Raw genomic sequence first — 27,802 nt, 5'->3', positions numbered from 1 at the left:
GGTCTCAAGGTCGGCTGATCAGTGATTAGTCATCCCTTCAGACTCCACTTCATCTTTGTCCCTGCACTTCTTGTAGGCCTGACAAATTTTGGTTTTGTGGAGGTTAATGTCCTTACCCCCTTGCTGTGGGTCCTGCCTGACTAGAGGACATCCCCACTGCCGGAGTCTCAGCTAGAGTCATCCCCACAAACTCCTTGGAGCCGCCCCCATTTACCTTTACTTTTAAGCTCATCCATTGACAGAATGTTTTACGTTGTTCAGCCCTTTACCTGTATTCCTTGTTTTATTTCTGTGCCTGTAGCCGGAGATTCTATCTCCATGCACATTAATAACTCGCCATATAAAGCACCCTACACCAAGCAGTCGTGTCTGGATTTCAGCAGGCAGGCAGTTCTGGTCTTACCTGGGGCTGTTTATCTTACTGGACTGCTATATGCTTCAAGACCCATTTATACACTGGTATGTCATGGGCACAGTTCTGTTCTTTGTATGGTCTCATCCTCACTAGGACAGCCAAGAATCTGTCTCTAGCTGGTGGTGGGACTGCACGTGAAGGCTGAGACTCCATAGCCCCTCAGTGCCTCTGTTCACAACAGTGCCATTCTCCATCCTGTCCATCTGGCCAGCTTCGATTCAGAAGCAGGTGACAGGTGTGGAATTCAGTCATCCCACAGAAGAAGTGGGAAGAGGGAAGGATAAACCATGGCTGCCCCTATTTGTAGGTTTCCTATACTGTCTAATTAGCGGCCACGCCTGTATATCCTGATCTTACAGTTGGGGTAAAGACTTTTATTAGCGGCTGTGTGTGTGGTGTGTGCATATTCCTGGGATTTTTATATTTTTCCTACATGTATGTATGTGCACTGCATGTATGCCTGGCACCCATAGAGGCCAGAAGAGGGCACCGGATCCCCTAGAACTGAGATGCAGGACTGCCGCTAGCTGTCCTATGGGTGCTACAAACGGAGCTAAGTGCTCTGAGAGCAGTAAGTGAAAAAGGAAAGAGCACTGAGCTTTTTCTTCAGTATACTTTCTTTTTCTGGAGTAATGGGGATGTTATGTTTGAAATTTTTCCAGTTTTTTTAATTTCTTCTTTTCTTTAATTGGTGTGTATGCACAATGCCGTACCCCGGCATTGATGTGCTTATCAGGAGACACTTGTAAAACCAGTTCTTCCCTTCTGCTTTGATGTGGGTTCTAGAAAGTCATTCAGGTCACAAGGCTTCTAAGAGTGTCGTTTCTTGCTGAGCAGTCTCTCTAGCTTCATTTTCTAAGAAGCTAAATGTTAAATTAAGTCCTTACTGTGTTTGAAAAAAATGAATAAACCCTTCGTGTTCCTACAGACAAGTAACTGCATGTTATAAAAGGTTGTATTCATTTACAGTACAATAATTAAAACATTTTTGTTCCAGAAATATTTGGGATGCCAGCTTAGTTGTTGAAAGAGTATTCAAGAGTTCCAATAGGGAGATCACTGCAGTAAGTGTATAATGTTGCCTCCTTGTTTGTATGTGCCCAGTTGGTGATGTTCTTCTTCAGCAGCTAGTGTTTCTCATGGCCCAGTTGCTTTATGAACATGTTTTATGTTCTCATCCAGTAACCTGTCCTTTCTCTAGTTTAGGACTTGTCCCAGTCACTTAACAGAGTAAAGTTTTTAACATTTCATGGCCTTGTGCTCCAGTCCAAAATGAAAAGACTAGCCTGACTCCTTCTGACGTTGCTGTGAGGTCAGAGAGCCAGGGCTAACCTAACCGCCCCCCACCCCAACCCCTCTGCTCTCACTTGTACTGGCCTTTTACAAGAGCATGATACTCTCACAATCTCAGTAGAACTAGTGCGAGCTCATGTGCATCTCAGATGTTTTAAAGAAACATGTCACAGAGCTTTGTTGTTGCATATCAAGTAGGCTTGCTCGAAGCTCCCAAGGTTTTTTGTTTGTTTGAATTTCTTTTTCTTTACCATTCTTTGTTTTCTTTGCTGTTCTGTTTTCTATTTATTTTTTGCTTTGTTTTTGTTTTTCACAAGATGGTCTTGCTATGTATTTTGAGCTACCTTTGATCCTGTGACCAACCTTCCACAGCTTTCAAGTACTGGAATTGTACACACACACACACACATATGCTGGCATTCACACACACTGACATGCACGTGCCCTGACATGTACTGATACAGCCCAACCCAAATCTTGATGCTCTCTTAGAGTTCACATTTCTAATAATAGGAATGCATTTAATCTGACATAGTATTTGTATGCACTTAAAAATGGCCTGAATTAATCCATAATGATAGTAGTAAAGAAAAGTTCTCTGAGCTGATTGATTAACTGGAAGCTAAGGATCTGAGGACGTAGGTCTTAACCATACTGAACATCTGAATGATGACCAGGGAACTACGGAAAGATGCTCACTTAGTATTTGTGTTCTAGTGCATATAAATTTTATGTTAATCATAGAAGAACAGGAGGGGAAGGACATGGGTACTTCAGTGCCCTTTCTTTTGGCTAGCTGAATGTTGAATGGAATTAAAAAAGAACTTTACATATTAATTATAAAGATGGCATATCTCAAAAGTAAAATTGTATATTTTCACTGCTGACTTTAAGGAGTACTTTTTTTATACATATACTTTCTCTGTGTCATTAAATGTTTGAAAACCTTTCTTTTCCAATCTTACAGATTGAAAGCAGTGTGCCCATCCAGCTGCTGGAATCAGTGCTACAGGAGCTGAAGGGTTTGCAGGAATTTCTAGACAGAAATTCCCAGTTTTCAGGAGGACCACTAGGAAACCCAAAGTGAGAACCAGATCTATTTACTTACTTACTTATCTTTTTTCTGTGTATGAAGGATGTTACTTTGAGGTACTGGAATGAAACCCAGGACCTCACACTTTGTAGGCAAGTATTCTGCCACTGAACTACAGACCTAGCTGTTCAGTTGTTGTTTTTTTCCATGGTATTTTGTTAAAACTTTAGAGCTATACCATACCCTGTGTGCTATGGCATCTGTGTGGAGCTATACCATACCCTGTGTGCTATGGCATCTGTGTGGAGGTCAGAGTGGAAGTTGCTGAATTGGTTCTCTTCTCCACCATATGGGTTCTGGGGACCCACCTCTGGTCATCAGACGTGGCAACAATGTCTGATGCTACTAAGCTATCTTACCTGCCCAAACGTATTATTTTTTAAAAGTATCTATTCGGTCTTAAAATTTTTATTTCAAGCTGTATTATAAAATCCATAGGTTTTTTTTTTTTCCCTTTTTCATGGTGACCAGAACTTAGGATATAGTCTCACAGTCCTATGAATAAACACTTGAGTTAATTAAGAGATCCAGTGCTGTCCGAGTATTCATAACGGTCTGGTGGTTATAAATCAAAATGCCAAGGTTTTGACAAATTTGTCTTAAGATATCAATGAAATACTTCAAAAGACTACTGGGAAGTGTTCAGGGTCTTAGTGTTTGAGGTGAATCTTGTTTGTTTGCACTTGTTATCTTGAGTGAATTTCTGGTACATTGCCATCTTCAAATACGGGCTTATGTCTGTTGTATTGGCATGTGGCTGTGCATCCAGCCATGGCATTTCAGAAAGTTCTGTCAGCAAGCAGTATTTCCAGTCAATGTTTTAAAAATAAGAATGTGCTGGGCAGTGGTGGCGCATACCTTTAATCCCAGCACTTGGGAGGCAGAGGCAGGCGGATTTCTGAGTTCGAGGCCAGCCTGGTCTAAAAATAAGAATGTGTCTAAACTTGCTGAATGTATAGATTGACCTTCAAATCACTGTAGCTTAGCAGTGGCTGATATTTTATTTAAGTACTAGTGCGTGGGCTGTGCCAGTCTTCTCTTACTAAAATAAGAAATGTAACTGCAAAAAAACAAAAACGTACTGTGCACACCTGTATTTTCTAATATCTGATCTAAGCCACGCCCGCACTGTAATTGCATTTCAGTACTACTGCCAAAGTGCAGCAGCGGCTGGTTGGATTCCTGCGTCCTGAGAACGGAAACACCCAGCAGATGCAGCAGGAGCTGCAGAGGAAGTTCCACGGTAATTCACTGCTCAGGGACCCACCAATGTCTTGGAAACACATGATTTTTTTTTTCTTTTCCTTTTTAATTAAAGAGCCATCTTTATGACTGGGAAAATAGACCAGCTTGAGAATTATTTCTTTCCATACTTTTTTTAGCCTAAGATTTTTTTTCCCTCTGTCCCCAGAAAGCATGATAAATTCTATTTCATAAATTTTTTCTTCACCATGGTAACATATCTATACCTTAAAGTTGACCATTTTAGTTTTTGACATTTGAATCATCCATATACATGGTGGTTACTGTCTCCCTCCATCCGTTCTCCCTCAATTCTACTACAGTCAAATCTCCCACTCGGGGGGTTGCTGGGCCTTTTCCAGCTTCACGACTGAGTTTTCTTGTGCAGTCCTTTGGGCCTCTGGGTGATCACTGGGCTAGGGCCATCAGTTGAGCTCGGTGGCACCACCAGTGGGTACACAGCTGCGGAACTGATCCCGTCTCTGCTCCATCATTCGGGAGTATGCCCTCGGGTTTGTGCCCCTGAGCTCCTTCAGCTTATTCGCCGGGCAGGCGGATTTCTGAGTTCGAGGTCAGCCTGGTCTATAGAGAAAAAAAATTCAGCTTATTCAGTATGTTTACCATGTTGTGCTACTGTTGCCAGCGTCTGCTGAACTTTCTCATTATTCCGTAGTGGACCTCCATACAACCATAACACAGAAACTCCCATTTCCCTGTCAGCTCACAGCACCCACTTCCATTTTCTGTCTCTTTGACTCTGGGTACTTGGTATAAGCACTTCTTTTCATTGTGTTACTGGGTCACTTCACTTAGCATACTGAACTCCACATTCAACCAAATGTTAGAATTTCCAACCTAAGACTGAATAACTGTCTTTTGTACTATATATATATATATATATATTATATTATATTATATTATATTATATTATATTTACACAATATATAATGTTTATCCATTTTTGTCCCTTTTGATATAGTCTACTTATAAGGTAAGGCAAGTTATCATGACTGACTGAATTGATTTAATAATATACTAGGGTATTGTTATGCAAGGCTTGAGAAACTCAGTCCTAGAAAACTTGGTGGCGCCTTCTAGAAGGCCCTCTAAGCTATTGTTTTAGTGGCACTGTGTTGGAAGGAGTCTAAATGTCAGTTGGGTGGAACTGTTGAATGTGGCATACTTAAGAAATGAGACAAGGCACTAGAGTGTTTTGATTTTCCACGTATGCATATGCAGATATTTTCCACGTGTGTTCATGCCAGTGTATTTCATGGGGATAAGAACATGAATGTCCCAGTTGTCTGTAGTGGCAGCAGGGGAGACATGAGGATGTCACTCTTAGCTATGCTGTATTTGACAGGAGGAAGCAGTTCGCCCTGTGTCATTTGGTGAAATGTCATTAGTTGTGTTTTGTCATTAGAGGCTCAACTGAGTGAGAAGATTTCACTTCAGGCAATCCAGCAGCTGGTTAGAAAATCATATCAAGCTTTGGCTCTGTGGAAACTCCTTTGTGAACATCAGTTCAATGTCATTGTAGGAGAACTTCAAAAGGTGAGGTGGGTTTTGTCCTTTGGGGTTATTTAATGCCCAAAATGCTTACTTGAAGTTTGTGTGTGCTGTGTGTGGTGACACAGGCCTTTGAGGCAGTGGGTCTTTCCAGCTTGTGTACATAGTAAATTAATTCCAGGACAGCCAGGACCGTGTAGGGAAAGCTCCATCTCAAAAAAATGAAAAATTGATACCTGTGCATGTTCTGCCTGTGTGTATGGAAGAGCACAAAACGCTTGCCTGGTTGTACCCAAAGAAGCCATCGGATAGCCTTGGAAAGGGGGTTACAGATGGTTGTCATCTTCCTGTGGGTGCTGGGAACTAAGTCTATGTCCTCTCTGAGAGCAGCCCGTGCTCCTGACTGCCAAGCTACCTCTTCAGTCCCCTATAGTTCTAGCTTTAAGCAACATTTCAAAGGGAAAAAGTGATCCCCAGTTCTGTTTCCTAGTGACCAGCAAGTAATTATGGTTGTTGTTGCAGTCTTTCTTGAATTTTAAACTTAGATAAACTTTCATTTTCCCCTTTCGAAAATTTGAAATGCTCCTATTCAGTCGAGGACAACCATTTTCCTTTCCATCCCAGGCAGCATGGTTTTGGATTTCATAGGATTATAGACTTAGGCTAGGAACTTGTTAGGCTCGGAGTCATCTGTGATCTGCCCTCAAGCCTTCCTCGCCTTCTATCACTGTCTGTGTGGTCAAGGGATGCAAGTAAGTATTTGTCCCAAAACCTGCAATAGTTTGTAAATATTTTTGTTGAAATTTAATAAAAAAAATTACAATAAAAATAATTCCTGGACTGTAAATGACCTTACTCTTTAGAGGTATATCTTAGCAAGAAAATTTGTTCAAAATGCAGGTTAAATTCATACATCTAGTTTTGTAATCACAACATTGTTTAGGGAATATGAAATGAAAGCACAAGGTTCTTTTTTTGTTTGATCTTCTGAGACGGGACCTCACTCTCTCACTATGCAGCTCTGGCTGTCCTGGAACTTACCTTGTTCTCCAGCTGGCCTCCACCTCACAGAGGTCTGCCTGCCTGCACCTCCAGGTGCTGAGACACCACGCCTCCATCCAGCCAAATGTTTTAGCCTAGTGATTGTTTTTGCCAGTGGCCAAAAGCAAAGTGGCCTGATATTAGTGCTGGCTCTGCCTTGATTCGACTTTTCTCATATGTAAAGTCAGAGGTTTGAATTAAACCAACTATAGACTCTGACTTTACATGATTTTATTGCTCTCTTTTTTTTTTTTTTTTGGCAAAGCTGTGTCAGTTTTGGTGTGTTTTGTTTGTCAGTTCTGGGAATCAGACCTCAGCCCTATTCTTATTTAAATTAGTCTATTGGTAGAGTATTGGCTCCTACCTTTCGTCCTAACATTTGGGAGGCTGTGGCATGTAGATCTGTGCTGAAGGCCAGCCAGGTCTGCATAGTAAGTTCTCAGTCAGCAAGTGCCACCTAGTGAGGCCCTGTCTCAAAAAACAAAAAAATTCTACTTTGTGAGGAAATAAAAGTATTCTTTGATTTTGATGAAAAGTTTTCTCTCTTTCTAGGAATTTCAAGAGCAGCTGAAGATCACCACCTTTAAGGATCTGGTGATCCGGGACAAAGAGGTCACTGGAGCTTTGATTGCTTCTCTTATCAACTGCTACATCAGAGATAATGCTGCTGTGGATGGCATTAGTTTACATCTGCAGGACACCTGCCCGCTTCTCTATAGCACAGATGATGCAGTTTGTTCTAAGGTATGATGTGTCACTGCTTCTTCAGTGTTTTATAGGTAACGTTTCATACTGATGAGTGGGAGTGTGGGAATCATGGTTTTTCCATACATGACCTCAGGATCATTTCTTAATATGTTCTAGTGTCAAAATCCTCAACTAAGAGATGGGTTGAAATACATGGTTTCTTAAAAATACCTGTATACTCTTTTTAAGTATTAAATGTAGAGTATCTTTGGCAGTATTTTTAGGCCATGGTTTAAAAGTCAAAGCCTATAGGACTAGACAGTGGTGTTTTTGGCTCAGTGGTTAAGAGCACTGGCCTTTTCCAGAAGACCCAGGTTCAACTCCCAGCACCCATATGGCCACTTACTACTGTCTGTAAAACCAGTCCCCAGGTTTCTGCTGCCCTGACCTGACATGCATGGCATCAGGAACATGCTGCACAGACATGTGCTAGCAGAACTCCCCCACACATAAAGTTTAAAAAGGTAAATGTTAGCAATTAAGGGAAAAAAAATCACTTAATTTAGTAATTAAGATCATTGGAGTTTGTTTCCTTCCATAGAAAGTAAGGAAAACCGCTAAAACTTTAAGTAAATTTGGAGTGAATCAAAAGTTAATGAGGCAATTCTTATTGATCCTTTCCTACAGGTGAAAAAAAAAAATTAAGTGTCACAAGATGAGCTGCCTGCTGACCAGTAATGTATTGACTAGGCAAGAGCATTCCCAGACAAGGCTGTCTGGGAAAGACTAGCTAGGACTATTTTGGTCAAAAACTTTTCTGCCTAAAAGTAAGAAGTAAGTTTGTAGAATTTTTATTTATAATGATAATAAGCCACATGTAACTTTAGACAGACTAAGACATACGGACAGCATCGGCTACCTGCTTGATTTCTGCCTCTGTTTAAACTTTTGTCCTCTCTTCTTTAGGCCAATGAGCTTCTTCAGCGATCCCGACAAGTGCAGAATAAGAGTGAGAGAGAGAGGATGTTAAGGGAGTCACTGAAGGAGTACCAGAAAATCAGCAACCAAGTAGACCTTCCCAGTGTGTGTGCTCAGTACAGGCAAGGTGAGCACCAGGCGCTGTGTGTGTGTCTCTTTCTTAACTCAGGACGCAAGGCTGCGTAGGAATGCAGGGAGTTATCTAGAGTCTTTCTTCTCAGAGGCAAACCTTCTACCATCTTTGGCCAGTGTGACCCTTTGAATTATATGGTTTGCTTTTATTTATTGTTTCCCTTTTCTCATGCTGGAGAGCAAACTAGTTCCTGTACATGTGAGGCAAGCACTTCTTTATTTTTTAAGACAATCTTTTTTTGTTTGTTTTGTGTTTTGTTTTTTCTTTTTTGAGACAGGGTTTCTCTGTATAGCCCTGACTGTCCTGGAACTCACTCTGTAGACCAGGCTGGCCTTGAATTCAGAAATCCGCCTGCCTCTGCCTCCCAAGTGCTGGGATTAAAGGCGTGTGTGCCACCACACCCAGCTTGAGACCTTCTTACTTGTAACTCAGGCTGGCCATGAACTGAACTCTCTCTGTAGTCAAGAATAGCCTTCTGCCTCCTCCTCCAAAGCCGGAGATTATACAAGTTCCTCTCTTCTGGCTAATTAATATATTTTATATTTTATATATCAATTCTCTTTAAGCTACACTACTGAATTATATTATACTTAATTTTAAAATACCTAAAATTTTTGACTAATTTTAAAAGTAAAAACTATAACTATCAGCACAGATTTGAATCACAAGTTTTTTCCTCTGAAACTTGTTTGTTATTTTATATATGAAAGGTTTTTTTTTTCTAAGAAGGGAACCATTAATATGCCTTGTAGCCACATTAGACTTTTTTCTTATTAGTAAACACATGAGAGCTATTTTGCAGTGCCGTTTCCTGAATAGCAAGCGTCTAAAAGAAACACAATCTTCTGTTCTGGCTCCTTCTGGCTGCCTAGGACAGCAGTGGCAGCTTAGTCGTAGCTCTGAGCCCTTGGCCTTTCTCTTTCCCTTCAGTGCGCTTCTATGAGGGAGTGGTGGAACTTTCCCTTACTGCTGCCGAGAAAAAAGATCCTCAGGGCCTTGGACTCCATTTCTATAAACACGGGGAACCAGAAGAGGATGTAGTTGGTCTCCAGACTTTCCAAGAGAGGTGCGTTCTCATCCTGAGGATGATCTGTTGGGCTTTTGAGACAGACCTTTCTTTGTGTAAAATTTTTATTGATGTTATATGAAAAGAACATTTCAGGTACAACCCTTATAATATTTAATTACGTTCTCAGTTAAAAAGAACTGGTTTTTTATCAAGTCCTGAATCCTGGGTATAATTCATAGCCTATATATAAGATTTAGTCTTATGAAAATTGACAAAGCACTTACAAGTGTTTTGTGTGTTTATGCATGTGATATATGCATGTGTGTACATGCACACTTAGAAGTCAGGTGAAGCCATCAGATGACTTGCTGTTACTCTCCAATCTGCTCCTTTACGGGGCTTCTCACTGAAACCCTGGTAAGCTGGCAGTCAGCAGGTCCAAGCAGTCCTTGGTCCACGGTGCTGGCGTTACTAGCATGGACAGAGAGAGCCACGCCTGCCTTTTGTCATGGGTCCTGGAAAATTGGACCCAGGGCCTCATGGGTTTTTTTTGTTTTTGTTTTTGTTTTTTTTGAGACAGGGTTTCTCTGTGTAGCCCTGGCTGTCCTGGAACTCACTCTGTAGACCTGGCTGGCCTCAAACTCAGAAATCCGCCTGCCTCTGCCTCTGCCTCCGCCTCCCAAGTGCTGGGATTAAAGGCGGGCGCCACCACTGCCTGGCTGGGGCCTCATGTTTGCAGAGCAACCAGTTTCATCTGCTGAGCTGCCATCTCAGCCTTACAAATGTTTTTGTTAATTTTTTTTATTATTTTTTTATTTTTTTGAAATATGTATCCCCAGTCAGTCCAGAAACCTTTGTAAACCAGTCTGGCCTCAAACTCACTGATCAGTTTCTCCATCCTAGATCCTGGGGTTAAAAGCATGTATCAATCAACTCACCTGTCCCTTTTAATAAATGGTTTTGGTCCAGTGCCTGTGGCACTGTCTTCCTTTTTTCTATATTTTTTAACTTATTGTAGTTTTTGAGATCTCTGATTTGGGAACAAAACTGGCTTCCCTCACACGTGTTCCAGGTAAAAATAAGTTTTGTTTGTTTTTTTTCAAAGGGGTCACAAATTTGTAGAGATTTAAAGAAATACACTAATTTTTATAAATCCTTGTTGTTTGTTTAACCAGATGGTTTTTAGACCTTTAAAAAAAGTATGTTGGAATTTATTTATTTATTTATTTATTTATTTATTTATTTATTGAGAAAGGGATAGAGGATATAGGGTGCTTTGGTGTAAATTTTATCATCACCATTATTATTTGATGTATATAGGTGTTTTACCTACATATGCATGCCTGATATTTCTTAGACTGACTTGAAGGTAGTTTGGAAATTGAACCCTAGTCACCTGGGAGTGTAGCAGGCTCTTAACCAAGCCCAAACAAGCTTCAAACTCAATTCTGTCTCAGCCTCTGAGTATTAGATTTAGAGGCACATATTCCTGTTTGTTTGTTTGGTTGGTTTGGTTTTGGTTTTCAAGACAGTGTTTCTCTGTATGGCCCTGGCTGTCCTGGAACTCACTCTGTAGATCAGGCTAGCCTCAAATTCAGAGGCATATATTATGACTGTTTGCTTGATTGTTTGAGACAGGTTTTATGTATCCTGGTCTGATAGAAGATAAGAAAAATACTTTCTAGTTAAACTGTGATTCACACACCACCACCACCCCCTTATTTTTTTTTTTTTCAGATTAAACAGTTATAAGTGCATTACAGATACTCTTCAAGAACTGGTAAATCAAAGTAAGGCAGCTCCTCAGTCTCCTAGTGTACCCAAAAAACCTGGTCCTCCAGTGTTGTCATCTGATCCCAACATGCTGAGCAATGAAGAGGCAGGACATCACGTAAGGGACAGGCAGGCTTCACTCTGGAAGAGGGCGGGGTTTGAATGTGCTGCAGCTGGAGGAGGCCCCATCCCTGGGAATGGAGGTTGCCCTTGTTACTGCTAGACTGTTTCCCTTCTAGAAGGTTGGGGCGGGGTGGGGGTGTTGTGTCAAGCAAGGACGCCTATAGCCATGCTAATTTTCCGTTTTCTTTATTTTAGTTTGAGCAAATGCTTAAATTGGCTCAGCGATCCAAGGACGAGCTCTTCAGCATTGCTCTCTATAACTGGCTAATACAAGCGGACCTTGCAGATAAACTGCTGCAGGTAAAAATACTGGTTGTGCAATGTAGTTTATGTCAATTTATATTTCCAAGTTGAATAACAATAGTTTTTGTAGAGAGGGAAATTAGTTTTTATCCTATGTATATCATTAGGTGTTAGCATATGGCTAAGTATTTAAGTTATTTTTCTAAGAAGCAAATTACACTGCAACAAATTTAATGTTGTTTAGAGACTGGTTTGAATAGTAGCATTGTTGGGTAGAAGTATTTGGATTAGTAATGGGCTCTGTCTTTTAAGTCATTGGGTGCCTGGAACTTGGATCTCTAGACCTCGCTGCCCTCAAACTCACAGAGACCCACCTGCCTCTGCACGAGCGCGGGGGGGGGGGGGGGCCCCCCCCCCCCAGTGCTGGGATTGAAGGCATGTGCCATCACACCCGGACAAAGATTGTTATTTTTTCTAAGTATCATTCTTCATTGATGCATAAACTTAAGACTTGGGATTTGTTAGTGCCAAGAGTTAACTGTATTATCAAAATTCATTAAAAGAATTAGAATTTTACAACAAATTTATCCTTTATTGGTGTGTTACAGAAAGTTCTTCATTAGTATAATGAAAATTACTTATAATGAGTAAATTTTCTTGTTCACCTATTTTCAAAAAACAAAGCACACATGCATACACACACAGACAAACACACACACACACTGGTTTCCACTTTAAAAGCACCTAGGAGATTGCAGACATTTTCTGTGTGACTGCAATTTCCAGATTGCATCTCCATTTCTGGAGCCACATCTTGTCCGAATGGCCAAAGTCGATCAAAACCGAGTTCGTTACATGGATTTACTCTGGAGGTATTACGAGAAGAACAGGAGTTTCAGCAGCGCTGCTCGCGTCCTGTCCAAGCTGGCTGACATGCACAGGTAAGGAAGGTATCAGAGAGTCTCACTTACCAAGTAGGACAGAGCTGTGTGTGCGTGCACGCATGTCTGTGCATGTGTGCTTGTGTCCATGCTTTGAACCCAGGGAGGCCAGCCCAGGCAGTGGAGTGAGATCTTACATCAGAAGAGTACGTGGGAAGGGCTGTGAGGATAGCCCTGAGAGAGCACGTACTTAGCCCACACGTACAAGGCTCTCGGTAGTTCAGTCTCCGGAGACCACCCGTAAAAAAGAAAGTTGAGAGTTCACTTACGGCTAAGTAAGTGGGGACACTGGGGGTGGGGCTGGGGGTAGGTGTGTTCATGCAGCTGTCTACCTGAAGCTTTCTTGGCCTCCTTGCCCTCTGATCATTCAGTTCTAAAAGCTGCCCTCATATACACAGTATCAATTGACCTTAAGTTTCACTATAATGAAAGACAATTTTTTTGTTTGGTTAGTTTTGTTTTGGTTTTCCAGACAGTTTCTCTTTGTAGTCCTGGCTATCCTGAACTCTATTTAGATCAGGGTATCCCAGAACTCAGAGAAAGAGCCACCTGCCTCTCTCCCCCAAGTGCTAGAGTTAAAGCTGTATTACCCCACTTAAAAAGCAACTTCCAATGAAAGAGTTTGGTAATTAATCACTTTTGTAATTGAAGAGCCAGCATCAGTGCTGGGGATACGCCAGAGTGGTGGGGCTTGGCAAACTTATCCTAGGTCCTGGGTTCTGTCATCGCCACCACCGTCACCACACCACAAGGGGAGGTGACAGTGGCCCCCAATCCATCATAACTGCACATTTTAAGGGAATAAGGTTACTGCATTTGTTATGGATCGTGATGCAAGTACTTTTGGGTTGAACCCTAATCCAGGTGCTTCCAGAGGTCCTGACATCAATTCCCAGTAACCACATGGTGGCTCACAACCACCTGTAATGGGATCTGATGCCCTCAGTGACACTGTGCTCATATACATAAAATTTTTTTAAAATATTGAGTTTAATTGGGGTGGATAGTGACTACAGGGGTGAAAAGGAAATCTCTTTCAGCAAGAGTTCCTGAGTGCACGGAGTGCTTTATGTGTAACTTCAGGGGGAGCAATAAAGGACTGCAGCCCCCAGGCACAGGAGGCCTTGGAAGAAAAGGATACGGAGTAGACCTGGGTTTGCAGTCCATTTTCTATTAGACTCATTTGTGTGTTAGTATGGGTGCATAAGTGCCACACCTCCTGTGAAGGTCAGAGGACAACCTGAGGAAGTCATTCTCTCTTTCCACCCTGGGTCAAACTTGACTTGTGAGGCTAGGTGGAAATTGCCCATGTCTGCTGTGTTACCTTGTCAGCAGCCTGCAGAGGGAGTTTTAATCCTGGTTGATCTGAGTGCGCAGTGAGTGAGTCAGCTTGTTTCCCTATTTACTGAGACAGTTTCATGCCTCTGCAATTTCACCCTATCCCTTAAATGATTCTAGCATCTCAGCTGTTCCGTGTGGTGTTAAAGTAGTTTTGGGAGACCCTTGAAGATGGATATCAGGACTCTATTGAGTCCCGTTAAGGGAAAGTTGTGTCTGCCTGCCTGCCTGCCTGCCTGCCTTCCTTCCTTCTTTCCTTTCTTTATTGTTAAAAGATGTATTTATATTATTTTATATATGTTAGTACACTGTCACTGTCCTCAAACACACCAGAAAAGGGCACCAGACACCATGTTGCTGCTGGGAAGAGTATTCAATGCTATTAACCTCTGAGCCTCCAGCCCCAAGTTGTTTCTCTGGCAAGGAAAGTCATGTTATTCTGATCTGCTCCTAAGATTAAATATTATACAGTATTATGTGACAGTAAATATCTTAATCCAGTTGGCCTGTCAGTCATTCACCCAAAGACATGCTAGGGACAGGAGAATGATTGGTCCCTTAATGAGACAGTCTCCTCCTTCTTGAAGAAACAACTGCCTTGTTATAGTCACTTTTCTCGTTTACTATTTTTCTTTTCTGTCTATCTCTGTCTATGTTCCCAACACCTTGAATTGCCCGATTCTTTCCCCTCTGTCACAGATGTCTGCTTGCCCTTGCCTCGGACTCACCTAGCCCCTCACATGACCACTTCTAAATAATACTGCTTTCCCTTTTTTCTTCATCTTCCTCCCCCAGGAAACTGCCAGGGTTTGCAGCTTACCTGCCCTGTTGTTTTTCTCTTACACAGTGATAAAATTGTCCTTAAGGCTTCTTTCTAATCCATTTTTAAATTATTTTTATTAATGAAACCAGAAACAAAAAAGAGAACCCCAACTTTCCCAGTAACGTGCTTCCCAATGTAGGATACCCACTGATAATGGTAACAGCAGAATTTCATGTTTTGGCATAAGCATGAGTATTTGTTACCTAAAGTTATGAATGTATCACTACAAAGCTAAAGCTATTGGCCAAACATGACAGTGAAGATCTGTAATTCTAGAATTTTGGAGGTGAAGGCAGGGTAAATTTTTTGCATTTCTACAAAGACCTTTGTGTGGTCTTAAAATAGTATATCTTCCCTGACCTATTTGAAACTGTAGCTAAAATTACAGGTTTTTCTTCCTAGCACAGAAATTTCACTTCAGCAGAGATTGGAATACATTGCTCGAGCCATTCTTAGTGCAAAAAGTTCCACTGCCATTTCATCTATAGCTGCAGATGGTGAATTCCTGCACGAGTTAGAAGAGAAGATGGAAGTAAGTACTAAGTACTCAGGCTTTGTCATGGAGTAACTAACAGGGTTGCACTGCTGTCCACTCCTTCCCATGACTCAAGTTCTGCTGACATCATGAATTCTAACCACGCCTGCCTATGAATGTGAACCTATGTCCTGTTTGGATGCAAATGTTAAGGAAAGTGTTTGGGACACAGAGGCACAATTTGGAAGATTCTCCCTTAGCTTATCCATAATTTTTATTTTTGGTGTTCTCAACTGAATAGCACAGCTAGCTGGATCACGTGGCATCTGTCGCATATTCTGGGATCTAGTAAGTAAATGTAAGGGATAGAGTGAGCTGCTTTAACTGAGATTAGAACACCTTCTGCTGGTCTAAATGACAAATTAGGTAAATGTCCTGCTGGTTTTCCTTCTTGTGTTCAGGTTCGGAATGCAGGCTCTATTTTCTGATGCTGCAGTCCCCAAGGAGGCTTGCTGTAGCTCGTGGAGGAAGAAATGATAAACTTTACAAGATGCACATTTACTTTTTGAAAACCATAACCCTGGCTTAAAATGGCTGACTTCCTTTCTCATTTCTGGATTGACTTAGATCCAATGGCGTGGGCAGCTGGAGATCCAGCCTAGAACTTGTCTGTCAGTGATCATTGAGTTACTAGTGGCAGTGACTCTGGGGAGCAATGTTCCTTGTCAAAGCTCATTTCCTGTGTCATCAGTTACCTTGAGACAATACAAATCTGTAATATTAATACACTCTTTAGTTTAGCAAACTCAAACTTTTAGATGAGAGATTATTTCTTTAAGTACCTTGTTGAGTATTATAAAGATGTTAATACATCATATTTATTTTCTGTTGAAACTAGGTTGCTAGGATCCAACTTCAGATACAAGAGACACTACAAAGGCAGTACTCGCATCATTCTTCAGTGCAGGATGCGATTTCTCAGCTGGATTCTGAGCTCATGGACATTACTAAGGTAATAGAGATCCAGTGAGATTCCTGGGATAGTTACTCTGCTTTTAGAAATCCTGTGTGTGTGTGTGTGTGTGAGAGAGAGAGAGAGAGAGAGATAGAGAGACAGAGAAAGATACTGACTGATTTGCTTCATAGGAAAGTAACTACAGTTATCGTTGACAGCTTGTCACTGGCTAGATAGGTTCCAGCTGATACCCATGACTTTAGTATGGCTCCTAGAAAGGGCAGAGCTGCTCCTGCCAGACCAGTCACATAGCAACCTTGTCAACCTCGTGTGAGCCCTGTTAAAACTAGCAGGCTTGGTGGTGGTGGTGGTGGTGGTGGTGGTGGTGGTGGTGGTGGTGGTGGTGGTGGTTGTCATGGTTAAGGTTCTGATTTGGTGTTTGAATCAAGGTGTCACTGTGTAACTCTGCTGCAGTTGAATTTGAGGCTTTCCTCAAAAAGAGTATCTGTAGATACTCTTGAACATAGTTCCAAGTGCTGTGTGCATGGTTTCTCTGTGTAGGTGGTTGTCCTGGAACTTGTTCTGTAGAGCAACTTTGCCTCAAATTCCCAGATTGCCTCTGCCTCCCAAGCGGTATGATTTAAGGTCTGTGCCAATGTCCCATGATTCTTTTTTGTTGTTGTTGGGTTTTTTTGTTTGGTTTTTGGTTTTTTGGATTTGGTTTTTCGAGACAGGGTTTCTCTGTATAGCCCTGGCTGTCCTGGAACTCACTCTGTAGACCAGACTGGCCTCAAACTCAGAAATCCGCCTGCCTCTGCCTCCCAAGTGCTGGGATTACAGGCGTGCACCACTACCACCTGGCATTTCCCATGATTCTTAACCTGGTTTAGAGGACACTAATTCTAGGACATCAAACAGCATCCTCCTCCTAAAATAGCACATGTATACAGAAACCTGACTGGAGGTACAAATGGAGACCCTGTCTCAAAAGAAAAGTTCCAAAGCTGAGACTTGGAACACTGCAAGTGGAAAATTCCACAATGATCTTACATGATGAGTCACCATCGAAACACTTGGTGTTGTTAAAAAGTTTGTATACAGTTTCTCTTGGACTGAGTGTACTTCACATTTAACCTAGGGGCCCATTCCCAGTGCATCTTGTATGTGTATACACATGCACATATTTTAAATTACTTTTTTTTTTTTTTTGGTTTTTCGAGACAGGGTTTCTCTGTGTAGCCCTGGCTGTCCTGGAACTCACTCTATAGACCAGGCTGACCTTGAATTCAGAAATCCACCTGCCTCTGCCTCTGCCTCCCAAGTGCTGGGATTAAAGGCATGCGCCACCACTGCCTGGCTAAAATACTTGTTTCTGGATATTTTATATAATGGCTACTCAATGTGTAACATATTAGATATACTTCAGATAAAATATTTAATTGTTTTTAATTGCAAGGTATACTTCACTTAATATCTCTAAACAGTGACCTATAGTTGAATGTTTAATTGTGGAATTTTTTCCCACAGCTTTATGGGGAATTTGCTGATCCGTTTAAACTTGCAGAGTGTAAACTTGCAATCATTCATTGTGCTGGTTATTCAGATCCCATATTGGTACACACACTTTGGCAAGATATCATAGAGAAAGGTAAGTGTTCAGTTATAGATACATTACTGTATAGTTTTTAGGGATTCAGATGAATACAAGCTGCTAGCAGTAGCTGATACAGTAGGGATTATGAAAATGGGCTCTGTATACCTACTAGAAAGGATTTGGAGGGTGTGTGCAGTGGACAGTGATTGTACAGTGTGATCCTGGTAAATATTTGTGATAGGGTATATAGTTAATTGATGAATACCAACTCATAATTAGCTTGAATACTTCACTCAAAATCTTATAACCAGTACGTACTCATTAACCATTACCAGTAACCAGTGGGACATGTATCAGACACTCAGAAGCACAGAATCTGCTAGTTACATCAATGCAGATGTCAGTCCTAAAGTATTTTGAGTCTTTAAGCAATTAAGTAGCCAATGTAAATGTCACATTTAAAATGATCATGATTTGTATCAACCTGTCTCTTCCAGAATTAAATGATAGCGTGGCATTGAGTTCATCAGATCGAATGCATGCTCTTAGCCTCAAGCTGGTCCTCCTCGGCAAAATCTATGCTGGCACACCTCGTTTTTTCCCTCTGGGTAAGCAGGGACCTCTATTGGAAAACTTTATTGGCTTATAGAGATTCTTTTTTGCTATTTTTTACTATTTAGTTTAGCGGTGTTAATTCTGACTCTCCAGAAAAAAAAAAATCCCTGAATTTGTTAATGAACCATTGACTGAAATTTTTTCTTGAATAGGTTTCAAGTTTCTGTATTATTTTTGGAATTATGTTTACTGATAAACAATATTGTTTAAGTGATTATACTGTTGGAAACCTGATGCAGGTAGCAAATAAGAAATAAAAATGGCCTATGATTTTGTATATCAGTAATAATTTGAGATTCAGCTGTTGTCTGTTGTGTTAAAGTGGCAGTGGGTCAGCTGTGTGTCTGTGTCTCTGGCACCATTTTGCTCAGAAGCCCAGATTCACTCCCAGCCCCAGGATGTTCTTGCCCCAGGCTCCTGAATACCAAAGTTACAGGTGTCCTGGGTGTCCTGGGTGTGCACCAGACCTGATCTTTTTCTTCATCTCACCTCTATCTCAGGCTTTTCCTCACTTCTTCCCTCATGCCTGTGTGAGTGTGTATGCGAGTGAGTGAGTGTGTCTGTGTGCGCACGCATGCGCATAAGAGAGAAAGAAATTGGAAATAGGAAGAGCAGATAGTCTGGAGTGTTCCTGGTTCTTGATTGGTCTGCAAGGCCGCAGGAACCCACTTATCTCTGCCTCCTCAGTGCTAAAAGTACAAGCTTATACCACCATATCTAGATTTTTAACATTTTCCCAAATGACCTACCTCACTGGCCATCAAATGTGTTTGATTTTTAGATAGCCACTTGAAACTACTCACATTTATAAAACAATTAGACAATTTTCTATATCAAGAATTAAAGTCCAAATTTCTGGGACTTGATAACTGGCTTAGCTGTGAGAACACATGTTGTTCTTGCTGAGGACCTGAGTTCATTTCCCAGCATCCATTTGGGTGTTCCCAAAGGTGAGACTGCAGTTCTAGGAGATGGGATGCTCCTTTCTGGCCTCCATTAACACCAAGTTTACATATATGGTCTATACGCATACATGCAGGCAAAGCACTCATCATTAAGCCATAAAAATGTATCTTTTAATAATTCTTATTTCTGACTTTTCTCCCCAGATTTTATCGTGCAGTTCTTGGAGCAGCAAGTCTGTACTTTAAACTGGGATGTGGGGTTTGTGATACAGACCATGAATGAAATCGGTGTGCCTTTACCTAGGCTACTAGAAGTTTACGATCAGCTCTTCAAATCACGGGTAAGAAAAAATTCTCTTCCAAGGTACAGAGTGAGGTGCTCTGACTGCATGTGTAGCTGTGTTGTCATTTAGGCTGCGTGTTTTCAGTGGAGATAAGCTTCAATGGTGCAAGTAAAATAAACTGGAATATGAACTCGGGCTTGTTTTGCTATGATAACTAAAATGAAGTGCTAATATTTTACATTGGTAAACATAATTTTTTGTATTTACTCTTGTCTTCATAGATAATCCAAAGTAGAGACTATTTCGGGGGATTACATCCCACGGCCTTGCCCGTTTGACGAGTGCTGTACCACCAGACTATAATTCTCAGCTGCTCGATTCAATAGCACATTCATACTTGTCACCTCATTTTAAAAAATCCCTTATAAGAGATAGGGGGATATTCAGCCAGTAACATGCTTCTCATCCCAAGTTTGATTCCCTGAATCCTATAAAAACTAAGTGCAATGGTGTAATAATCCCAGTACTGAGATTATAATCCCAGGCAGAGATGGGTGCATCCTGGGGCTTTCTAGCTGTGCATTCATGGAGACACAGTATCTCATTGTGTTGTTAGGAGAGAGGTGTGTGCATGTGTGAGTGTGCACATGCATGTGTGCAGGGACAATAGTGGTCTCTACCAGTGCTTTTGAACTTGGGATCCTCCTGCCTAAACTTTCTAAGTATGACATGTCTGCCTTGTAACCATGTTCTCCAAGGCATCTTTTACTTGTTTAGTAATAACTTAAGTGAGCCTCATAATTAGGCCAGAATGAAAATAGTACTTCATCTTACATTACTAAAGACAAGGGTGGAGACATTAATCAGCATGTTCTAGTCGTGTGTGTAATAACAGAATAAAGTTCTTTTAGTCTGTGTTCAGGCCGCATAAATTCAAAGGAAAGTAAGCCACAGTCCATAGAAATAGTGTTTTTTTCCTTAAATTCATATTATATTAATTAATGATAAATCAATTCTTTGTTAAAAAAAAAATATCAAAATAAATAGTGGGTTTTGTTTTTTGTTTGTTTTGTTTTTTTGAGACAGGGTTTCTCTGTGTAGCCCTGGCTGTCCTGGAACTCACTCTGTACCAGGCTGGCCTTGAACTCAGAAATCCACCTGCCTCTGCCTCCCAAGTACTGGGATTACAGGCGTATGCCACCACTGCCCTGCTTTGTTTTTTTGGTTTTTTGTTTTTTTTTTAAAACTTTAGTTTGTTTTTGTTTTCTTGATACAGGGTCTCACTATGTAGCCCTAGCTTACTTAACCCTAGCTGTCTTAGGACTCACTGTACAAACCAGGCTGGCCTTGATCTTCCTGCCTCTGCCTCCCAAGTGCTGGAATTAAAGGTGTGCACTGCTAAGCCCGCCTCAGAAATATAGTCTTTATTTCAAATATTGACCTTAATCTAGTATATAATTTAGAAACTACATATGTGGGAGTGTTTTGGTTTTTTGAAACAGGGTCTCAGTATGTAGCTTTGGCTGATCTAGAAGTTGGGGTGATCTCAAACTCACAGAGATCTGCTTGTCTCTGCCTCCAGGGTGCAGGGAGTAAGGACATGAATCGCCATGCTTAGCTTCTAGTTCTTGTTAATAGAAATTCTGAGTGGAGTCCAAAGACTTTAAATTTAATTAAAGTCTTTGGACTCCACTCAAAATTTAAGGCTTTAAATAACTAATTAGGAAAAATACATTTGATAAGTTGTAAGAGAAACTGTCTGTGTATACATGCATGTACATACATACCTACATACATTCTTTTTCTTTTCTCTTCATAGGATCCATTCTGGAACAGAGTGAAAAGCCCACTGCACCTTTTGGATTGTATCCATGTACTGTTGACAAGATATGTTCAGAATCCTAGTCTAGTTTTAAATTGTGAGAGGTAACTATAAATTAAATATTATATTGTGAAAAAGTTAAATATTTCTAGTAAGCACCTGGGTGAAAGGTTGGGACTTGATATGGAATGCTCTAGACTGTACAGAGGAACATTAGGGAATATCTTAAGTACATTAACAATGACTATTAGATGATAACATAATTGTTAGCATTCATGAAAGATCAGAAAATTTTCACCTGTGGTGCTAGATTTTCTAAAGTAAAAGAAATTTATGATGTACTCTATGTTCCTTCGCTTTTGTTGTTATGACATAGGACCAAGACATTTCTACATTTGTGGTATGATTGTAAGGTAAAGTCTTTTTAGAAACCCAAAAGAATGTAAATATCATTAACAGGAATCATCCTTTACTGCCTCCTTGGCTCACAGGCTTCAGATTGAAAATGGTGCTTAGGAGGCAGCTGACCTTGCTAATAAGTTCCCTTCTCTGGTTAGAGGCATTTACCGTTTGCTGAGCTATCTAATCCTTGCTTTTCATCAGAACTCTGAGAAAGTTAATCAAATCTTGGTCTGAAACAGCTCTTTGAAAGAAATGGGTTTAAGTATAGCTTGTTGAGGTTGGTCAATGGTGGTGCATGCCTTTAATCCCAGGACTTGGGAGGCAGAGGCAGAGGCAGGAGGATTTCTGAGTTCGAGGCCAGCCTGGTCTACAGAGTGAGTTCCAGGACAGCCAGGGCTACACAAAGAAACCCTGTCTCGAAAACAAACAAACAAAAAAGTATAGCTTGTTGAGGGTCTGAAGCAAGCAAGGGATCAGTGCTTAAGAACACTTTCCACTTTTCCAGAGGTCCTGAGTTCAACCACATAGCATAGCAACCTCAGGACCATTCATAGCAAGAGTTGCAGGGTCTCTGGTGCCCTCTTCTAGCTTCTGAGGGTATGGGGCAGGTGCATGGTGCACATACATACATACAGGTAAAGCACTCATAAACATAAAAATAAATGAATAAATATTGAACAAACAAAAGTAAATGAGTGACCTGGTGTCTTTCTCATTACAGGAGAAGGTTTACAAATCTCTGCCTGGATGCCGTCTGTGGTTATCTGGTTGAACTTCAGTCAATGAGTTCTTCAGTAGCAGTACAAGCCATCACTGGGAATTTTAAATGCCTCCAAGCAAAGTTGGAACGGCTCCATTGATTACTGTAGTATATTTTCTTGCTTGCATTTTGGCCTGTAAAATAAAAGCTCAGCTAGGTCCGGAAATCAGGTGTTGTATATCTAAGAATTTTGGTAGAAAATTTTTTTAATGAATGATAGTTATCTACAAATAGTACATTTGCCAAATGGTTTGTTTTTTATGACTAGTATTTTTTTTTTTAATTGATAAGTTGGGCCCAGATATGTAGCTCGGTGGTAAAATGTTTGTATAGTATGTAAAAAGTCAGTACCACATATAAACACATGAGTTTATAAAAAGCTGAAATAAGATTATGTATGATTATGACACACAAGAGATTTTGAATGGTAACAATTTTGAACTTGTATTATTTATCTCCAGGTTTGTGTAGGATGTAGTATTAAAGCTTGTAGGCTATGCTAGGTTTGGTGGCACATGCCTTGAATCCAGCACTTGGGGAAGCAGTGGCAGATGGATCTCTAAAACTCACTGAGATTTCCAGGCCGAGGGCTACATAGTGAAACCTGTCTTAAAAAAAAAAATAAACAACAACAACAAAAAAAACACCTTGTAGTCTGGGTCTGTTCCCATAGTTTTAGAACAGTCTGTAGTTACTCATTTTTAAGATAATCTTTTAGAAATCTCCTGAACCACAAATTTTATCAATTACAGCCCTTTACGTTCTTTCTTCCTCTTTTTTTCCCTCTCCCTCTCACCATAAATATGTACATTAAATTTTATGTATACATTTATATATGTGTGTGCAGGATATATATGTATGTTGTATGTATACAGGATTGTTTGAGCATGTGATAACCGTGTGACACTTCTGTGTACGTAAAACCTTCATGATCAGCCAGCTGTGGTGGTGCTTGCCTCTAATGGTGGCACATGGGATTGTGGGGAGGACTCAGAGTTCACGGCCAGTCTGGTGTACATATTGAGTTACAATTCAGTCACAGCCGTACAGGGACTGCGCTTTCCTTAGAACCCTCACTGTCAAACTGTGTGCTTCCAGCCAGCCACAGCAGCAGCCAGGAATGGGTCACAAGTTCAATTCCTGGGTCTCTGTCAGATCTACCAAACCAAAGACTGGCATACGTGCCTGTCTGGGTTTTAACAAACCTTCTCGTGGATCCAGATTGATGTCTTATTGACCAGCCCACTTGTAAATCCTGGGTTCCATATGGATGAGTTCCCTCTCTCAGTTTTCTCCAACCCAGTAACCACAACACAAGTTTTATCCAAAAAGTATATAAAGCAACATTTTTAGTAATCTAGTTTGTTTTTGCTTTTTAATACTGGTGGGTTGAATACACAATTTTCTTTTCTTTTTTATGTTTTTAGTTTTTTGCTTTGTTTTGTTTTGTTTTGTTTTGTTTTATTTTGTTTTTTGAGACAGGGCTTCTCTGTATAGCCCTGGCTGTCCTGTCCTGGAACTCACTGTGTAAATACAGGGTTTTCATGCTAAACAGGTAAGTGTGCTCCCACTGAAGGTATATTCTCAACCCCCGAATTATCTTTAACATGTTGGAAGAGCAGACTAAACTCAGTGATCCAAATTACTATCGAAGACAAAAGGAAAGACTGAGAATTACTAAGGCTAACAAAAAAGAGAGAAAAAGAAAAAGGAAAAAAAGCAACTGATTTCTAGTCCTTAGTTGTTTTATTGTTTATTTTATTTTTGTAACAGATTCTGATATAGCCTAGGCTATTGTCAAGCTCTACCTGCCTGGAGTGATCTTGAACTTCCGCTCCTCTGGCCCCCACCACCTGAGTGCTAACATTGTAGGCGTGCTTCATAGTGCCCACTTTTTGTGATGCAGGGAGTTCCGTAAGGTGAGCACCTTATCAACTGAGCCATGTTCCCAGTCCTTAACTCCCCACCCCCACTCCTTTTTTTGGCAAGGTCTCACTATAGCCCAGGGTAGCTGCAAACACATGCTGATCCTCCTGCCTCAGACTTCCAAGTACTGGAAATGCAAGCATGTGCCACCATGCCCAGCCTCCACTCTTGTTTGTTCTATTGGGAATATTCTCTTCTGTTTGTTGTCACTGATAGAAGTGGGGCAGTTTTGTAAATGTGTCTTGAATGTATTGTACTTTTATCTTTTCCTAAGATTATGGATTTCTCTTTCCACAGTACCATACAATTCAGCTCCATTTTCACTTACAGTCTTTGAATGTATTATTTCATAAAAGAACAAAGTAGTGCTGATTGGGTGTCACTACCTCATATTTTTCAGCTTTTCACCTGAAGTAATTTTATAATCTATCAAATGAATGCAGTTGATATATTAATGGTTTTATGCATTTAAAATTCTGTCATGCTTATTTTAAATGAAGATCTTGTTAAAATGTTTTAATCTAGATGTGGATCCATTTCTGCTAGAAATACATGAGACTATCCAGTTCTGTTGTAAGTGTATTTACATATTAACATGTGTGTAATATATACTTAATCATCATATTCACAGTAACTTAATAGATCTGCAGGATACTATATCAAAAAGAATGTAATTGACAGATAGCTAAACATACTCCCCTTTATTCTTATAGCACACTTAACGGGAGCTTAACGATTTTAGTTCCACAGCTAACGCTTGCAATGGCCTTCCTAAAAGAAAAGACACTGCTAGTCCATTGTTGCTAAAACTTAACATTTATCAAATGAAATTACCTAAGTGGCCTGTCCATTTAGATGTCTGATCCGAATGGAAGCTGATGCTGGAATTCAGTGGTCATATGTAGCAATGGCAGCGTCCTAGCATATTATCCACTGTGTAAGAATGCCTTGTTCCTTGTGGACTTTGGTCAGTGCATTATCTGTATGCTGTAAGTAGTTCACATGTACAGGCAATGAATGATTCATTGGTAGAACATCTTCAGAAAGTGCATTTATTGTGGACAGTTGCATCACTAAAGGTGTTGATTGTGATATTTTTATTTTTAGATAGTTTTAGTATGGCGGAATGGTTGGGGAAGAAAGACACTGTATTTAAAACACTTCAGAGTTTTGTTTTCTTCATAAGTAAAGTGGTTGAAGCTAAATGTTTAGATTTTTAAAACTAAGTTTTGTAAGAACACTATTTCTAAATTGCTTTATTTATTAATTTTCTTTCAATAATAGATGTTAACCGACATTGGTTTTACTTTCTCATTTAAAATCATTTCTATAACACTATACAGCAAATTTGAAATTAAATATCTCACAGTTGCCATGATTTTTGTATTTTAAATTAATCCTACTATGTAGGGTCCAGGATCCTGACAGCGAATCTCCGGCACACATTGATTGACTTCGGAAGCTCTCTGTGGAAGCCTGAACAATCCTGCATGTGTATTTCTTTCTCCCTGTGTTTTGCTCCTTTATTTTCAACCTCAGCCCTTACTATCTGGTTTTGTAAGTTAGGAATATGATGTCATCTTGAACATCTTCCCTCCCTCAAAATGTATTTATTAGTCATCAACTTCTATTTCCTACGATCCCCATATCTACTCTAGTGTCATTTCAAAGCCTGCAGTCATGTGAGTTGTAGTAGTTCTTCCAATCATTAGTTTGACCTCTTCCTTCATTGCTACCCTTAGAACAATAGAGTTGCATTCGAGGATTAGAAAATTAACAATAAAAGTAACAAATGCACATGATGAATGGACCATCAAAACTGAAAAGCTGGCTGGGCAGTGGTGGCACATGTCTTCAGTCCCAGCACTCGGGAGGCCAAGGCAGGCACATCCCTGAGTTTGAGATCCACTTTCAAAACCACATCCTATATTTTTATGAAAACTGCAAGCCTACAGATCCAAGAAATATAAACCACAGCTGGATGTCCAAGACCACCCCAAGAAGCATAATCAAATTCTTGGCAATCTGAGGAGGAAATAATGGAACTTAGCCCTATAAATTTGTGACACCTGTAATAACTAGCTAAAAGCACTAGGAAGAAAAATTAAGTGATGTCTCCTTTGCAGAGACTAACAACATAAGAATGTCTTTGCCTTTCCAACACTTATATCCTGGATAGTGAATTCTCAACCAGTGCAAATATGGCAGATGAAATGTAAGATAAAGGAATAAGAAAACTGAGGGTATCTATCTAGAAAGTCCTCCATTTCATCTAGATTTTCCAGTTTTGTTGAGTAAAGGCTTTTGTAACAGGATCTGATGGGTTTTTGTTTTTTAATTTCCACATTTCTGTTGTTACGTCTCCTTTTTCATTGGAGGATTTTCTAGACAGATACCAAAGTTAAATCAGGATCAGATAACCAAACAGTGCCATAACCCCTAAGGAAATAGAAGTAGTCATGAAAAGTCTTCCAACCAATAAAAGCCCAGGGCCAGATGGTTTTAGTACAGAATTCTTTCATCGTCAAAGAAGACCTAATACCAATACTTCTCAAACTATTTCATAAAATAGAAACAAAAGGAATACTATCCAATTCATTCTATGAAGCCACAGTTACACTAATACCTAAACCACACAAAGACCCAACAAAGATAACTTCAGATCAATTTCCCTTATGACTATTGATGCAGAAAAACTCACTAAAATGTTTGGCAAACTGAATATGAGAACACATCAAAATGATCATTCACCATGATCAACTAGGCTTATCCCAGAGATGTAGGGATAGTTCAGTATACAGAAATCTGTCAACATAATCCACTATATAAAACTCAGGAAAAAAAAAAGACAATCTCATTAGATGCTGAAAAAGCCTTTGACAAAATACAACACCTCTTAAAACTATTGGAGAGAATAATAAAAGCAATGTACAGCCAACAACAAACTAAATGGAAACTTGAAGCAATCTCGCTGAAATGAAGTGACAAGACAAGGCTGCCCAATCTCCCACTGTACTACAAGTTCTAGCCAGAGAAATTAAGCAACAAAAGGAGATCAAAGGGATAAAAATTGGAAAGAAAGAAGTCAAGATATCACTATTTGCAGGTGATATGATAGTATACATAAACCCCTAAAATTCCACTGGAGAACTACAGCTGATAGCTTCGGAAAAGTGGCTGGATATAAAATTAAATCCGTAGCTTTCCTTTAGTCAGAGGATAAACTTGCTGACAAAGTAATTAGGGAAATGAATAGTCACAAGTAAAATATCTTGGTGTTACTAACCAAGCAACTGAAAGATCTATATGACAAAAACTTCAAGTCTCTGAAGATCTCCCATGCTGATGTATCGGCAAGTTTAACATAGTAGAAATGTCCATCTTACCAAAAGCAATCTACTGATTGAATGTAATCCCTATCAT

At 40.2% G+C, this 27,802-nt stretch overlaps 1 protein-coding gene across 1 annotated transcript in view; it reads left to right on the top strand.

Moving 5' to 3' along the window:
* Nup155 (nucleoporin 155) overlaps window positions 1–24,894 on the top strand; it is a 51,515-nt gene extending 26,621 nt beyond the window's left edge. Inside the window, exons 19-35 of the mRNA XM_052159606.1 lie at window positions 1,413–1,479; window positions 2,676–2,791; window positions 3,947–4,044; window positions 5,467–5,597; window positions 7,146–7,337; window positions 8,247–8,385; window positions 9,322–9,457; window positions 11,138–11,291; window positions 11,492–11,596; window positions 12,326–12,480; window positions 15,044–15,173; window positions 16,015–16,128; window positions 17,599–17,719; window positions 18,163–18,273; window positions 19,390–19,526; window positions 21,289–21,395; window positions 22,415–24,894. Of these exons, the coding sequence (XP_052015566.1) occupies window positions 1,413–1,479; window positions 2,676–2,791; window positions 3,947–4,044; window positions 5,467–5,597; window positions 7,146–7,337; window positions 8,247–8,385; window positions 9,322–9,457; window positions 11,138–11,291; window positions 11,492–11,596; window positions 12,326–12,480; window positions 15,044–15,173; window positions 16,015–16,128; window positions 17,599–17,719; window positions 18,163–18,273; window positions 19,390–19,526; window positions 21,289–21,395; window positions 22,415–22,553 (2,152 nt within the window). The 3' untranslated portion in view covers window positions 22,554–24,894. The remainder of the gene's footprint in view (window positions 1–1,412; window positions 1,480–2,675; window positions 2,792–3,946; window positions 4,045–5,466; window positions 5,598–7,145; window positions 7,338–8,246; window positions 8,386–9,321; window positions 9,458–11,137; window positions 11,292–11,491; window positions 11,597–12,325; window positions 12,481–15,043; window positions 15,174–16,014; window positions 16,129–17,598; window positions 17,720–18,162; window positions 18,274–19,389; window positions 19,527–21,288; window positions 21,396–22,414) is intronic.
* The last annotated feature ends 2,908 nt before the right edge of the window (window positions 24,895–27,802 follow it).

The sequence above is a fragment of the Apodemus sylvaticus genome, chromosome 16 (assembly GCF_947179515.1).
Source record: "Apodemus sylvaticus chromosome 16, mApoSyl1.1, whole genome shotgun sequence".
NCBI classification, from domain to species: domain Eukaryota; kingdom Metazoa; phylum Chordata; class Mammalia; order Rodentia; family Muridae; genus Apodemus; species Apodemus sylvaticus.
The sequence above is the reverse complement of the archived record's forward strand: the minus strand, read 5'-3'. Positions and strand labels throughout refer to the sequence as shown.